The 15583-nt window shown below is 59.3% G+C and overlaps 4 protein-coding genes and 1 pseudogene across 4 annotated transcripts, besides 1 other annotated feature; all 5 read right to left on the bottom strand.

The window, feature by feature from the left end:
- Nucleotides 1-991: 991 nt before the first annotated feature.
- LDBPK_350810 (actin-like protein, putative) lies at nt 992-2551 on the bottom strand (the record flags this gene model as incomplete). Its single annotated transcript, XM_003864619.1, has 1 exon — nt 992-2551. The coding sequence occupies one exon, from the start codon at nt 2549-2551 to the stop codon at nt 992-994; it is 1560 nt and encodes a 519-aa protein (XP_003864667.1).
- A 2275-nt stretch (nt 2552-4826) lies between these two features.
- Nucleotides 4827-4964, bottom strand: LDBPK_350800 (annotated as a pseudogene).
- Nucleotides 4827-4964: a sequence feature.
- Nucleotides 4965-7526: 2562 nt separating this feature from the next.
- Nucleotides 7527-8918, bottom strand: LDBPK_350790 (rRNA dimethyltransferase, putative; the record flags this gene model as incomplete). Its single annotated transcript, XM_003864618.1, has 1 exon — nt 7527-8918. One exon carries the CDS (start codon nt 8916-8918, stop codon nt 7527-7529), a length of 1392 nt encoding a protein of 463 aa, XP_003864666.1.
- Nucleotides 8919-11263: 2345 nt separating this feature from the next.
- LDBPK_350780 (CBS domain protein, conserved) lies at nt 11264-12709 on the bottom strand (the record flags this gene model as incomplete). The annotated part of the gene is made up of 1 exon (XM_003864617.1): nt 11264-12709. The coding sequence occupies one exon, from the start codon at nt 12707-12709 to the stop codon at nt 11264-11266; it is 1446 nt and encodes a 481-aa protein (XP_003864665.1).
- Nucleotides 12710-14603: 1894 nt separating this feature from the next.
- LDBPK_350770 (proteasome activator protein pa26, putative) lies at nt 14604-15275 on the bottom strand (the record flags this gene model as incomplete). The annotated part of the gene is made up of 1 exon (XM_003864616.1): nt 14604-15275. The coding sequence occupies one exon, from the start codon at nt 15273-15275 to the stop codon at nt 14604-14606; it is 672 nt and encodes a 223-aa protein (XP_003864664.1).
- Nucleotides 15276-15583: the final 308 nt, after the last annotated feature.

Below are 15583 nucleotides of genomic sequence, written 5' to 3'. Positions count from 1 at the left end.
AGTAGACGCACGCACACACACGCACAGTCACCCACAGGCCTTTATTTTGTTCTCTTTTTGGTTCTTTTGGTGAGCAAACAAACAATAAAAGCAACGAGAACAAGAGAAAAGGTAAGGTGAGTGATGAGCGTCCTCCTCTACGCGGGGGAGCGTTGCTGCACCACCGCCTGTGCGAGTCCGAGACGCAAGTGCGAGACTGCACGACCCGGAGGAGGTAGGGATCGGGGCTGAGGGAGAGAGCGTCAAACGCTGCAGCGAGGTGAGAGCGAGAGAGGCAAGCGATCGAGAGGATGGATAGAGCCGGAGGTGCACCCAGCAAGGAAACAGCAACAAAAAAGGGCAGGGAGCAAAGGTGCCAATTCACGAACGACCAGAGGGCTAAGTAGGTGTTCCCGCTTGCTTTCTGGATACGAAGCGCGCAGAGAGAGAGAGCGAAGTGGCTGATAGATGAATGCATTGACTGATGGAGGTGTGCGGTGTGCTTGCGCGGGGAGGGGGGAGGGAGGAGGTCTGTGTATATGTGATGGATGCCTGCGTGCAACGGCGGAGCCACAACCTCCCCGGACGGCATCCAAAAGAAACGACTGTGGGAGTGGGGTGGACGTAAGGGAACAAAGACAGGAACGCCAACAACACGCACAAAAGGGCTGACTCCCTCTTGCTACGAGCCCAGAAGAAGAAAGGCAACAGAGAAATGAGGAAAGGGCGAAAGAAAAAAAAATACGAATGATTCGGCGGTGAGGGAGCGAACATACGCGATAGGAGAAGTAACATGTGCGCTCACGAGTCGCCTCGGATCAGGGCGCCTGAGGGAGGGGGTGGGGAGAGAGAAGAGGTTAAGAGGCGGGCGCGCACACACGAGCACAGAAGGGAAACACACACGCCAAGCCAGTTCCTCTTTTCTTTTGTACGCACGGACTCGTATGCTTGCATTCATCGTGAGTTGATGCACATGGTCCTCACAAAGAAGCCGTAATTGCCATGACCGTGCCTACGTCAACACTCTCCTTGCCAGAGCTGCCTCACCCTCTTCTTCGTAGGCCGCGCGCGTTACGACCATGCTGCTCGCAAACGACGATATCTGCGCCACGTAGCTGGCCCCCATCCACGCCGCGTAAGCGCGCTGCTCTGGGGCGGACACGCAGATGCGCTGATTCGAGGAGCCGTTGGTGGACAACCCCGCGCTTCCGCGAATACGCTGCTGCATCTCGTTGAAGAAACGGTACCCGAAGCCAGCGCTGCAAGTCGCACCACCCGTCACGACAACGTTTCCAAGCAGCTGCGGCTGCAGTTCCGCAGGAGCGGCGGCCACCGCGTCCAGCACCACGTCAACCACGCCGCGGCCCTCACTCCCCATAAGGACTGGGTAGAAGAGCACCTCCGACGCTTGCGCAGCTTCCGCGGTGCCGACTTCGAGAAAGCTGCCATCAGGGAGCGTGAAGAGGTGGGAGGACGGGGTGCTGGCGTGAGCTGCACCGCTGCCGCCAGGCCCGCTATGCTGTGTGCGCTGAGCAGCGGCAATCAGCGCAGAGTTGAGCTCGGAAAGAGATGGCGTGGCAACGATGCTGGCATCTGCCGCGGCGAGGGAGGATTTGGTTGAGAAGAGCGGCGTGGCAGACACGCTGCAGCACGCCTCCTTGATCGCGTAAACTAGCTCGCGTTCTTGCTGGGTGCCGGCGCCAGCACCGCTACTCAAGCGGTTTGTTGCGGAGCCCAAGAGCGATGACGGCGCTGATCGCCTGAAAGCTGCCGTCGCCGCTGCTGGGCCGAGTACGCCGCTTTGGTACAGCAAGCGCGTCAAGTACGACGTAACGGCTGCCCCCGTTGCACCGTCCGCCTCTCGCTGGAGGCACTGAGGCAGAACATAGCCGTCGGCCGCCGCTGCAGTGCTCACAGCGCCGTCGCCGACGTCGACAACGACACCAGTTGTTTGCCCAGTGGCATACAGGGCTAGCAGCGGGCCTACGCCGCAGAACACACCGGCCGCACGAGGACCCACGCGTTGCTGCTTACCGCTGTCGCTCACGACAGCTTCCTGGTCGGGGTCTTCGAAGAGCAGCTCTGCCAACCTGGCCCGCTGCGGTCGAGACGCATAGGGGCTCTCGACCAGTGAGTAGATGACATCTTCGCCCTCCTCCAATGACTGTCGCGCCCCCAGAGACGACGACGGATGGACCAGAGCGCTCTGAATGCTCTGCCGCAACAGAGGGAGCGCACCGACCCAGTCCATGATGACCCCTCCATGCTGTATGGGCCGACTGAGCCGCAGCACGCCGCGCCGAGAGGCAGCGTCGCTTCCAACCACAAAACAGCTGGTGCTGATGCTGCTACTCTGATTGAACGACGACGATGCCTGTAGTAGGCAGCGCGGGTATTTTGGGGTGCCGACAAGGGCGGGTGTGAGGTGCGGCGTTGCCGCGGTGTGCAAGCCTGACTTGATGGTGCGGCTGCCCAAGTCGAGAATGAGCGCCGGCGTCGAGGAGACGCCTGCTCGGCTAAGCTCCGGGGACGCTGTGGAGGATGCTGTGTAGTGGCGCTGCTGCGACTGCATCTCCGACTTTCTTCGCGACGGCGGTACACAGAGAGAGAAGGAAGGGATGAAGAGGAGCGGGTGCCAAGCGCATTGTGACTCAGCAGAGCGGCTTCTCAGCTCTCAGGTGGCGTAGAGGAGCCGAACAAAAGAAAAACGGAGTCGGACGTATGCATAGCCAACCAACCGGTACGTGGATACGATGTGGAGAACGAAGAAACACAACCGGTAGAGGAGAGAGGCGTGAGAGAGGGAGAGGCAGCCGCATACAGATTTCGACTAGCGTTTTCTCCACGGGCGCCGACTCGACCACACTGCAGAATGGTTCCTTTGCATGGTGCGCGTCTGCGTGAGGCCACGGAGAGGACGTACACGATCACGCAGGTGATTGCGGCCGCCACTCATGGCCATTGCGTTTCTTTGTGCACACCTGCCGCTGCTCGGCGATGGCTGCGCTCCGATCCCCCCCGCCATTGAAGTACGAGGAGAGACACATGCTTTCACAGGCGCAGACAGTAGAGGCCATCACGTCTCGGAGAGAAAAAAGAATAGCAGTGCAAGGAGCACTTGTGCACTCGTGCTCCAAATACACGCACCTCGCGTACTGGCGAATCGCCGTCGCCGCAACACATCAGGGTCGCCTTGTACAAGACCTGAGAATAGCTTCTCGTCGAAGCGGAGAACACACACACACACAGACACACGAAGAAGCAACTTGTCATACGTGTGCGTGCAGTTGACGGCACCTGTCACCTTTTGAAGCGGTGCATCGCGGCAACACTACCATATCTGCCTTGGCCTTGCCCAGATCCACCAGACGCTTGTTCAAGCGATGCTGCCACACAGCTGATCATCCTACCGAAGGGATCGTGTCCTGCAGCGGCGAGGAGAACGAGTGGATCGCCGTTGGGGTTGCAGCCGCAATGACAGCCGCGCGGCCCCGCGCGTTCGAGCCGCTCCTCACCACCGCGACGTGCCCCTCGTCATCGTCATCCTCACCGTCACTGGCACTGTCCACGGCGCAACTCATGACATCCGCAGCTTTTCCAGGCAGAAAGCCCACAAGACGCCGACTCGCGCTGGAGGAGCGGAAATGGAACGAGCGGCAGGTCGAGTCTCTAAGGTGGGAGGTGTCCGGCACTGGAATGCCGAGCTCAAGGCGTTGCTCTTCAGCCGCCGCGTCGACACTAGTGCTCTCTGCGGCGCTCCAAGGACCACCTAGGTAGGCGCGCCGTTGCCGCGCGTTCTGTGCCGCCGCCGGCTCGCTGGACGGCTGCCGTTTCGACCCGTCGGGCACTTGCTTCGCATATTCCTCCTCCTCGTCTTTGTAATCCTCCGCTGCGGCCGCGCCCCCGACGCTCACGACCGTGAAGAGGGTGCGAGCGAGCGTGGACGAGGTCTGCAACATGGTATGCTGCTCCTTATTCTTGTGGTGGATTTCTTCAGCCGCCGAGACACCACCTTCGTGCCGGCCCTCCTCCAGCAAAGTATGCAATTCCATTCGAACTGCTGAGGCGTTCTTGGCGCTACCGCTGCTGTCGTACATAACTCCTCGCGTGCTCTGCACCCGCTGCAGGCGCTCTTCCAGCAGTGCTACATTGCGTGCCGTCTCCTCAGAGGTGGCGCCGTAGACCTCCTCCAAGTGAAGGCGCTGCGCCTGCTCCTGCTTCAGTGCCTGCCGCAGCTGTGCAATGCGGCCCAACAGAAACTGCTGCTGCTGCTACTGCGCCGAGACGGTGGCGACATCGCCGTCTCCCCCGAGCGGTGCCTGGCGAGGGGTGCTGGCGTTGGACGTCCCACTGCCGGAGGTGAGCGGAAGCGGTGGAAGCCGCCGGCGCTCTACTGATGCACCAGTGGCTCGCTGCTCCACCGCCTCGACGCGCGCGCGCATCGCCAACAGCATGCGGTCCGCATTCTGCATGAGTTGGCCCATTTGCTCAATGACGCGCCGCTGCGTGATGATCTTCTCTTGCAGCTCAGCGACGGTGTCAGGCACTCGTGTGAAGCTCCCCGCCGTCGCTGCTGCGCCTGCACCGCTGCCGAGGCTTCCACCAGCGGCACCACCTCCGTTGCCGAGGGCATCCTTGAGCCGCTTGCTCGCCTTCTTCAAGGCCTCTACAGTGGCGCCGAGCTCCAGCACCTGCTCCTGCTGCGCCTTAACGGTGCTGTAGAGCTTGTGAACAATGACGTCGCCCTTCTCTTTGAACTGCCGCAGCGCGGCGAAGACCGCGGCGCGCTCGATGAGGACTTGCTCATAAGACGGACGATCCTCCGCGCCCTGCTGCTGCTGCTGCTGCTAAGACGAGAGAACCGAGCTGGTGAGCGTGGTGCCGGGGTGCGGCGACTGCCGCGGGTGCGAGCGGCCTAGCGACTGCTCGTTGATATTCGCAATGGCGCGAATCAGTTCTTCTTCATCTTGCCGCTGCCTTTGCATCAAAAGCTCGATTTACTGCCGCGTCTCGATGATGCTGCGCAGACGCGCGGTGAATGTCGCTGAGGCAGATAACGGCGAGGTGGAAAGTCGCGCCGCAGAGAGCTCACCGGTAGAGGGTGAGTTGCCCTTTGCGTACTGCGCCTCCTGATCACCGGGTCGGCGATTAGCCTCAGCAGAGAGCGGTCGACTTCCACCGAGCTTGATCGCAAGCGAGTCATGCGGCACATCAGGGTGACCTGGCGCACTGGGACGGCTTCGCTTGTCGATTGTCCCCTCTAGCACTTGAGGAGGCGGAGAGAGACGCACTGGCGGCTGTCCCGCCGCCGCCTCCGATGTCTTTACAGACAAATGAGGAGAGGTAAACCGCTTTTGACTAACTTTGAGTCGCGGCGGGGAAGCGGACTTGGGGGTGCGCTGCAGCAGTTAGAAGGCCTGCCGAGGCATCCTTGCACCGCTGACGCTTGGTGTTGTTTCACACCATGCTGCGGCGGCACTCGCGCCAATGATCGAATGCGGGTGCGGATAGCATGCCGTATAGCTGTCATGCGCATCGGACGCGCGGTTGCCACTGCCGCTGCTGCGCTGCAGCGAGGAGTTGCTGAGACGAGGGCCACTGCCACCGCGTGGGAGCGGTTCCTGGTCTTGTGTGCCGATCACCGTGTCCTGCAGTCGCACCGGGGCGCGACCGTTATGCACTGCCGCCGATGCAGCATAAAAACCATGAGGTGACTGCGCCACCTCATGGTAGTGCAGCTCTACACGATTACGGTGCCGCTGAGCATAGGACATGATGGGCAGGAGCTACACACACACACACACATACACGCAAGCAGCACTAGACCAGGTTGAAGAGGGAAGTGAGGCACTCGGAAAAGAGAATAAATACAAACCAAAAAAAGTCAAGCACTGCTGAAGTTATCTACATCAGCGACAGTGACGACGCGGATGGCAGCGTGGTGTCGCCTGGAGGCGAGGGGCCCATGCACACAATGAAGGGGATAAGAAGAGGCTATCGCGCTCTATGGTACATGGTGGAAAACAAAACTGCTCTAGCAGAAATGCGAGTCGCAGCGGTGTGTTGAGGAGCAGCTGCACAGAGCGCACAAGCAAGCGACTAAGTCTCCTTTTGCGTGTTTACGGGGTGCTGTTGCCGCTCACCTCTACAAGGATACCTCGCTTGTTCTTTTTGCTGTGGAGCCTCTTGTGTGGGCCTTCTTTTCACAGCCTTGGCAGACACGTAGACACACACACACACGTCATGTGCAGGCGTGCACATATATGTATGCGTGTCAGGTGTGGGGGAGAGTAAGGAAAGGGAGAGAGAAAAAGAGGGAGAGAATCGCAGCTGCATCTATTCATACAAGGCCAAAACAACTGGAGGTGCGTGCGCGGGCCCCGTGCCACTGACTCGATTGACACGGTCGAAAAGCCCCTTCCACACCGTCGATGTACTCCTTCAACGCATGTCGCGGGTGCGGTGGCACTCTAGCAGTAGCAGCGTGGCTGCTTGAGTATCAGCGTGCATGCCGTGTGATCGCTGCCTTCTCGCAGGCTATCGGTTTTGCACTGTTACCTGTGAAGAGCTGCACACACACACACACAAGCGCGAATACATACTTGGCTTATCCCACTGCTGATAAAAGGAATGAAGCAGAGATATGTCAATCTCACACCAGAAGAACTCCAGTGCCTCAGCATCCGTGGGTTGGAGGTGTTGCAGGAGAGCAGAGCATGAGAGATGATATTGACTTTCTAGACCACGTGTCACACGCTTGCTGTGCGATCGTATACTCGAACGACAACCTGGACAGGTCCCTTGCCACCTCTGCTCCGGCAAACAGGAAGAGGCGCGTGCGCAACACGTTCATGTCTGTCCACGAATAAGAAGCTGCGTTCCACATACATTACATGTGTCTGCTTAGCCTGCGCATGGCCGCTTAGGACGTGTGTGTATGCGCGTGCGCGAAGCCTCTCTCTTTCACACCCATTCTTCGGCCTGCCGAGTCTCGCCTGGCCAGGCCTTAGGAGGAAGGGAGGGAGGACAGCCCCTGACCAAGAGGGAACGGGAAACACGTGCACTGCCGGAACATGGATGCACACGTGTGAGTCTCGGGGAAGCGAACATGCCTCTCACGCGCGTGCTGCTCGCCAGCAACCAACAGCGCGACCCTGTCCTTGCCGCTGCTGCAGATGAGAAAACGCAAACAGTTCAGTTGGCCTCCACGCGCATAGGTACCCGTTCCTCGAGAAAGGGCGACATCAACGAGCCTGCCCCTTCCCTTCCCTTCTCTTCCCGAAACGAAACGAGAACGCGAAGACAATGACAGCAGAATTACAAAAAAAAAATTACGATGACGACGACGACGGTGCTGTTGCTCAGCGTTCAACCATCACGCGAGGAGGAGATGAGGGACAGAGTCGCCGGCACCCATTCGTCGATGCGAGCGAGTTCCACGCCTTCGTACACACACCTTCCGTGCCCGTCTCTCTCTCTCCCCCGCTACTTCGCTCCGTTACCGAGAGCTGGCGGTGGGCAGATCCAGTGGCTCACAAGCCGGACCACTACACGGCGCCATTTGGGGATCTGGCCTTGCGGCTTCCAGCTTCTGCCTCGGCACCGTCGGCCTCCGGCTGTGGTTGCTGTTGCGACATGATCACAAACTGCTGCCACAGGCAAGCCAAGCGGGTGACCTCGACCACAGACAAGTCCAGCACTGTCATCGCGCCGTCCATTCGCAGCTCCTGCAGCATGTAATGCACCAACTCCGCAGGTGCAAATCGGGAGAGCGACTTGTGCACGGTGGCGGCGCGCAGTCCCGGCTTCATGAGCAGGTTGGTAAAGTGAATCAGGGTGGACGCATCGAGACCGTGTGCGAGTGGCACGGAACGCGGCTCCAGCGTCAGCATTGCGCCCTCCACCTCTGTGCGCGGGTAGTAAGTCTGGTCTAAAAACGTCTGCTTGAGGCGAACGTGAAAGAAGCACTGGCAGAGGACAGAAAGGCGGCTGAACTGCACGGACCCAGCCGGTGCCAGAATGCGTTCGGCCACCTCGCGCTGGGTGAAGACGTGTACCGGCACACGGCCAAAGGCGAAGAGCCCGCGATGCTGCGAGCAGTCCACTGCGTAGCGCATCAGCAGCTCGGTGATGATCTCGAAGGGCAGGTTTGCAATCACCTCGACCTTCGCATTCCCGTTAGACCACCAGTAATTTGTCACATCGAAGGCAGCGTTAGGCGACGCCGCTGTTTCCGGGTCTGCCGCTCCTTCAGCACCTCCGCGGTGGGTGTCGTCACTGTGTTGGTAGGGCTGCCGCGCGCGGCGCTGACGCAGCAGCCGTTCACGTTGAGCCGAGCGCAACGGCGCACCCTCGTACCCATCCGCGTCGTTCTCACCGGCGTCGTCAGTGAAGGTGACTCTCTGCGATCCACTGCTTGGAGAGCGGCCGGCTGCCGAGTTGGCCGCCCAAGTCTCCTGTCCAGGACTGGGTGGACGCCTTATGTTGGCCTTCACAAAATGCGGGAAGGCCGATTTCAGCAGCTCCAGCTCGTCCACCTTGAGCACGTCGGCGGTCACCCATTGGAACTTATTGCTTGTGTAGCTGCGGATCTGCTCTAGGTGTGGGCTGAAGCGTTCGTCCACTTCGATCCCGAGGACGCCGACGCAAGGCCGCGTCAGCAGACTCCGTGTGAGTGACCCGACGCCAGGTCCCAGCTCCACCAGCACCTTGTCCGGCGTCGTGAGTGTTGTGCGACTAAGATAGCTGACGAGTTGATGGGTGAGCTTGAGGTTTAACATGAAGCGCTGGTCGTACTTGGCAAGGAACCCGGCGTGCGGTACTTTGTACAGTTGCTTGATGCCCTCTGCCTTAACGCGCGGTCCGCCCGGGCAGCGCAGCGGGGGTAGCGCAACTGGTGCCGCTGCCTGCGGCGACGACGAAGCCGAAGCGCCGTGCATTACAGAAGCGCTAATATCGTATGTAGCGGTGGAGCTCTTCGTCGCCGAGGGGCGCCATGACGTCCGCTGATGCTGCGCTGTTGCCTTGCTCCATCGGGCCTCGACGCGGGAGCGACACAGCCGTGGTGACACGGAGACCAGCCCCGCGCCGAATCCTCGCTTGCTCGCGGAGAGGGGCAGTTTCCACGACCAGTTCAGTTGGCCCCGCGCGAGTGCACGCCGCATTGCATCCGTTGAAACAGTGCAAGCACAGAATGACGCGGGGGGGGTGAGAGAAGATGGGTGAAGGTGCGTGTGTGTGTGTGTGTGTGCCGGGGGGGGGGCTTTTGTGCACGGTGCACGGAATAGAGAAAGCGGAATGCAAGATTAACGGGGCAGAGGGCACACGGGGAGGGAGGGGGCAAATCGATGGCGGTGAAGAAAGGGAGCGTGAGGCGGCGCACACGCGCATTGCCTCTGTTTTCAACGTTCCTGCTTCTCTGCCACACACAACGTGAGGTCGAACCCCACTCTACTACCGGCCTGTTACAGCCACCACATCGCGTGGCGCGAAGCGGCGGTAGACGCGCGCTACAGCAATGCGCCGACTCAATCATCGGAGCACGGCACCTGCCTCACACTCTCTACTCAGCATCCGCTCTGCAGGTCGCCGCACAGCCGCGCCACCCATTGTGCCGGTCCCCATCTGGGGCATCCCTTGGAGTGAAAACACGTAGGCTCCCCACATCGGCAGGCAGTGCGAGGGCCGGGTGAGATGCGTTCGAGTCAGGCTGACACTTTACCTGTCCCATCGATGGCACAAGCGTGTGCACGGTCGCAGGTCGCTCTGACGTATCGCCGTCCAGGACCTGGCCGGCCACATCAGCAGCAATGAATTGCACTGGCCTCCCCCCTCCTTTAGGTTGTAGGTGCTTGACCTTGTCACCGCCAGAGGTGTTTCGGCATTTGACAGGAATAGGAGGGGTGGAGAGGCCGCTTGGGGACTCCACGGAGTTGGGTAATGAACCCTGAGGTGCAACAGTGAGGTGTTCCCCGTCATCAATGGGTGGCATCCGAGCAGCTGATATTGAAGGGGGGGCTGGCGGCGGAGGTGCCTTGCATAGGGATGCCAGGTCTTGCGCGGGGTGACGTTGAGGAAAGACCTGCAAGCAAGTCGACCGTGCAGGTTGCGAGGGGGTGAAAACATGCAAATGGCAGAGCCTCGCTCACCATAAAGGATGTGTACGCGTTCCTCGTGTGTGTGTGTGTGTCGTGCTTGGTCGTAGAGACCACCGTTGGTGACACGAGACGCCTCTTTCTGTGTATTATGCTTCTCTGTTGAGCGGACAGACGAGGATAATACGAGCGGGGCGGCACACGAGCAAATGGCGCGCGAAACAAAACAAAGCGGGTGAGAGAAGAGGAGGGGGAGGGGGAGGGGGAGGCGACTTTTCAAAGAAGTGCCCTTTTTTTTTCACGAATGGCTATCAGGGACACACCCGCATGCAGAGATGCTGTGAGCACTAACCACCCTGTGCGACGAATACGCATGCCGACGCCGCATGGGACAACAGAGCGAAGATGGAACGAAAGAAAAACCCGAATTCGTGGATGTGGCTCCGCAGCTATCAGCGTGCGATTCTCAGACGCGTGCCACTTCCTTGAGGCAATTGGGGTGCGCACGTGGCACACATCCACATGCACATACACACAAACACACACACACACACACACACAGAATAAGAACAACGAAGAGAAAACGCATTGATCACGGAAATAGAAGTAAAGCATGTGTGCAGAGAACAAGATAAGAGAGAGAGAGGGGGCGGGGGAGAACATAAACACACACATACACACACACAGACAGACAGACACAGAGAGTGGATGTGGAAGGGGGGTACCATCGCTGTATCACCCATTTGTTGGGCACCTGAGCCACTCCCTACCACTCTCCCTCTCCTTGCTTCTACTCTCCCCCTCCCTTGTCCCACTCCGATACAGCGCGGCAACCACGGCACCGGATATAACAAATGCACACCGAACGAGAAGAACAACAGCGAAGATACAAAAATCGAAATCGTCAAGCAATGCTCGTAATAACGGCGGCGCTGAGGCGAGTAGCGTAAAGCAACAGCAACAGCAGCAGCAGCCCTTCACACCCTCGCCACACATATGAGCATGCGCCAATACACCAGCACCATGGCTAGGCAACCACACGCTTGTCTTACATCGCCAAAGCACGCCGGCGGCAATCCTATAACTGGCTCCTCCCCCCTCTCTCTTCTTCTGCAGCCAGCATGGACAGCATCACAGCCGCTTGATGCATTTTGGGCCGTTGTGAGGGAGGAAAGACGAACAGGTAACGCCTAATCGCTGACACCGAAGACCAGAAAGTGCACGAACTCTGCCACGTTCAGCTGCCCCAGCAGCCGCCCTGTGTCCGGGTCCACCATGAAGAGCTCCTTGACGCGGCGCCGCACAAAGTGGGAGAAGATTTCCCGCAGCGTATCCTTCTCGTAGAAGACAAAGATGTGGTCGCTAATCTTGCTCGCCAGCGCCTCCCGCACCGTCAGCTGCGTGTCATACACGCCCTGATTTTCCATCCGCAGCAAGTCGCTGCGACTGACAACGTCGATGATGACACCTTCCTTCGGAGAGCAAACGGCGATGCTCTCCGTGTTGTGGTCTAGCATGAGCGTCAGCGCCTCGCTCAGCTTCTGCTCCATCGTTGCAAAGATGGGCTTCCGGCGGTGCGCACCGACTTGTGGCACATACATGAACGGGACATCGAAGATAGAGCTGTAAGGGCCGACACGCACGTCAGAAGCGATGCCGACGCCACCAGACCCGCTCGCCCCGGCGGCCTCTGCTTGGGTGATGATAGACGCGACGTAAGGGGGCAGCACATAGGCTTCGCCAAGAGCAAAGACGCCTTGCGGGTCGTCATCGTACTCTTCGAAATCGTTTGACCTGAGCTGGTGACTGTTGTTGTGCTGCGGCGAGGATAAGTCGCTGTCGCCGGCGACGCTGGTCGTGTTTTTCGCTGTGGATATTGTCAAGTTCGTGCGGTGAGGGGCACCAACACCACCAGCGCCGTCACCTGCTGCGTCGCCCGTGCTGCTGTTCGCGCCGCCGCCGGCCCGGCCGATCGAACCACCGGCCTTCTCAATATGAAAGAACATCACGCCAAGGTACTCGACAATTTGCTCCACGTCCATCATGGCAACGAGGCTGAAGTCTTCGCCCTCTTTCTCCGCTAGGGCGATGATGCGGCGGACGCAGTGCTCCCGCATCATCTGCAGGCAGTCGTGCAGCGAAGTGTCTGTCTTGCATGTGATGATACCGCTCTTTGGCCCTGGCGGCGCACCCAGCTTCTCCTTCGGCCGCCCGAGCCCCTGCGCCGCCCTCACCTCCTGCCAGTGCTCGATCGTCCACAGAGCCACCGCGTCTGCCTCTTTCGGGTGTGCCTGACAGTACAGGAGAATGCAAATGTAGTCGGTGGAGGTGAGCACGCCGACGTACTGCCGCTTGCGCGGGTCCCATAGGACGCAGCTCTGGATGCGCGTTTCCTGGGCGGCGATGAAGGCGACCGACAGCGGCGCCTGCACGTCGAGGACCACCACCTGCGTTGACACACCGAGCATGTCGTAGCAGCTGCAGTTGCGCAGGAAGCTGGCAATCGGTGCCGCGAGGGTGGCACACTCCTCATCTGTGGGTCTGTATCCGGCCTCCAGGAGATAGGAGCCGGCTTGATAGCTCGTGTGCGCCGCACTCGCGGGGTAGTAGGAGTGCTGAACCTCAGACGCAGACATAATTACGCGTGGGTAGGTAAGAGGGGGGGGGCACGAGTTCTAGTTGAACGGAGAAGGGTGAGCGAAAAGAAAAAAAACAAGAAATGATAGAAAACAGCGTGAGAGAGAGGGATTCGCGAGACGTGGGCGTATGGGAGGAGACGGAATAAAGGCGCGAAAAAAGGGAGGAGGAGGGGAGATGGCGTTCCGGGGCGCACACAAACACATAAACCCCCTAAAGACAGAACAAAACGAAGGTGACCAGCAGCGTGCTGTTGCTCCGACAGAGGGGGGGGGGGGTTGGGGGGTGGAAAGAGGGCAACAGAGAGCCAGCAATGCAAGTGTACAATCGCAACGAGAGGACACGCAGTTAGGAGGAGGCGTCCGAGACGTACGCCTCGCGGAGCTCCGAAAAAAAATGTGGAAAGAAAACAGAAAAGTGCGCGCGGACAAACTATGTGGCAGTTAGGACGGAGGTGCGCGATGCGATATGCGCGCGTGGCCGTGCATGCGTACGGTTACGCGTGTGGCGTGACCACGTAGGGAGTGATAAAAAGAGGGGTTCGGGTAGTGGGTATCATGACGGCTGAACGTGGTGAATCATGGAGCGCATGGATGACGGTCTTCTCTGCACCTTGCCATTTGTGGACAGCGCTCTGAGCGAACGATAAGATAGAGGCGGATACAAAGGTTCATCCTGGGTCGCGCACTCCCTGTTTTTCGTCGGCTTTCGTCCTCGTAAGTTTTTGCGGCGGGCGTTCGTTGTGTCGCTGCGACGGGAACACCTTCACGTGTGCGCACGTAAGAAGCTACGCCGTTGCAGCTAAAGAGGGGTAGAGAGCGAGAGGAACAGCTGCGCTCCACTACACATGGACAGACACATGCCCACGCACACACACTCAGCACCCCCCACTTTCGTCAACGGAGATCGTTTTTTTTTTCTCTTCAACGTGTCACTCTACCAGGAACATTCCAACAAATATATGCATCCAATCACAGCTCACCTACCTCTGGTGCGCTACGGCTGTGCCAAGGAGCCGGGCCGCCCAACACCGTTTGGCGTCGTACGGCCAACTGCAGTTCTACTGCATACAGCGTAGTCCAGGCCACGGGCTGCACTCGGCATCAGCGCATCGCCGACACGATCCGTAGTGGGCTGGTCCAAACGTGGCCATGATCGCAAGTCTCTTCCGCACGGCGCCCGCCCAGGCCTGTCCTGCCGGCACCAAGAGCCTGCAGCTGTTACCCGAGGGCAGGCTGTGCAGGCTCTTGGCTTCCCAACAGAGAGTGTGAGTAACTAGGTCCTGCTATCACGCACTGAGGTGGTCGGCATCGTCACGGACGAGCAACGAAATAAAAAGAAAACTAGAAAGAGGAGGCGGACAACAGCAACATCAACCCTGCAAACTGATTAATAAATGGCTCGATAGATCCGGCAACGCATGGGATACGAGTGGGGTACAATGCGAGGAGCTGTGGCTGAAGAGAGGGTGGAGAACAAAGGACAAGTGGACTCTAGCAGGGCTGACGACGTACTCCCCACAGCCGCCACCACCACCACCATACACACACACACACACACACACACACTAGATAATAGACAGGAAAGGGGGAGCCCCCTTTTCTCCCCTCCTCAAAAAAAATCCTTACAAGCGTTCCAATGGGGAACAACAATACGTGTGGCTGACGACCACTAGTACCCATGACGAGGACGAGAGGGAAAAGGAGGGGAGAGGGGGAAGTGCGGATGTAAAGTCGGCTCGACCCTGGCACGGCTACAGCGGAGGCCCAGCATCGTCCTTGTGCGGGCAGCCCCGCACTTGCACAAGATGGAAGGCGCGCATGAGATGTTCCCTACGCCATTGTGCCCCTCCACACCTCGAGGGCGCCTCTTTTTCCGTCACTGATACAGCACCTAGCTGATGCTCTTCTCCGATGCGTTGGAGCGCGGCTGGATTAGCTTCTTCCAGTTGACTGCGTAAGCGTTGATGAAGGAGCGGATCTGCGTCGAGATCTGCGTGGCGCTGAGCTCTAGCTTCAACAGCGCATCCGCATCAATCTGTTGAAGCTCCATCAGCACCGACGGTGCCGCGGACTTTGTCTTTTTGTCGTCGCCGCTGACGTTGCCGAGTACCTTGTCTTCCACAGACCCGCGCGCGGCAAGGTACTCGCGTGCCGCGTACATGCCCGCCACACCTGGCGCACCGCCTTCCTTGTCGCCACTGGAGCTACCGAGCAGCTTCCCTTCCAGCGAGTCGATCATTTTCAAGACGGCCATCTGCACCTCGACGCCGAGGTTGTCCTCCGCCTTTAGCTCAGGAATTCGGCACGCGATGACGGTGCGGATCGTCTCGGCGGCGCGATAGATGTCGTGCAGCTGCCCCTGGAATTCACGAAGCGACGCCACGACTGTGACTGGCACCGTTTCCGCGGCGTCGGCCGTGTAGGGCTTCGCCAACACTCCCTGGCGTGCGTGATGTGCGTTCGTGGCGCGCGCCTCGAGGTCACTCACCACCTTCGAGGACCACTCTTCCACTACGGTCAAACTCGCCTCCTCAGTGAAGGCGTCGCGGATTGCCTGCGCCATAGCACCACGCTTCGGTGGCATCTTTAGTACGTGCAAAGGAAGGGGGAGGGAGAAGAGAGTATGGCCGTGTATGATTGTATGTGCGTGTGCGTGTGGGTCTTGATTAGCAACGGATGTGTAGCACGCACAGAACCGGATTTGCTACAGAACAAAAGGAGCACGAGGGCAGGAGGGAGGCAAGGGGGTGGGGGGGGAGAGAGAGAGAGGAGGTTTCAGACGATGGTGGTGGTGGTGGTGGAATCATGAACGACGATGAAAGTAGCACGGCCGTTTCTTCGAATGGCGCTTGTCCACGATGGGAGTGACTG

The sequence above is a fragment of the Leishmania donovani genome, chromosome 35 (genome assembly GCF_000227135.1).
Source record: "Leishmania donovani BPK282A1 complete genome, chromosome 35".
Classification (NCBI taxonomy): Eukaryota; Euglenozoa; class Kinetoplastea; order Trypanosomatida; family Trypanosomatidae; genus Leishmania; species Leishmania donovani.
The sequence above is the reverse complement of the archived record's forward strand: the minus strand, read 5'-3'. Positions and strand labels throughout refer to the sequence as shown.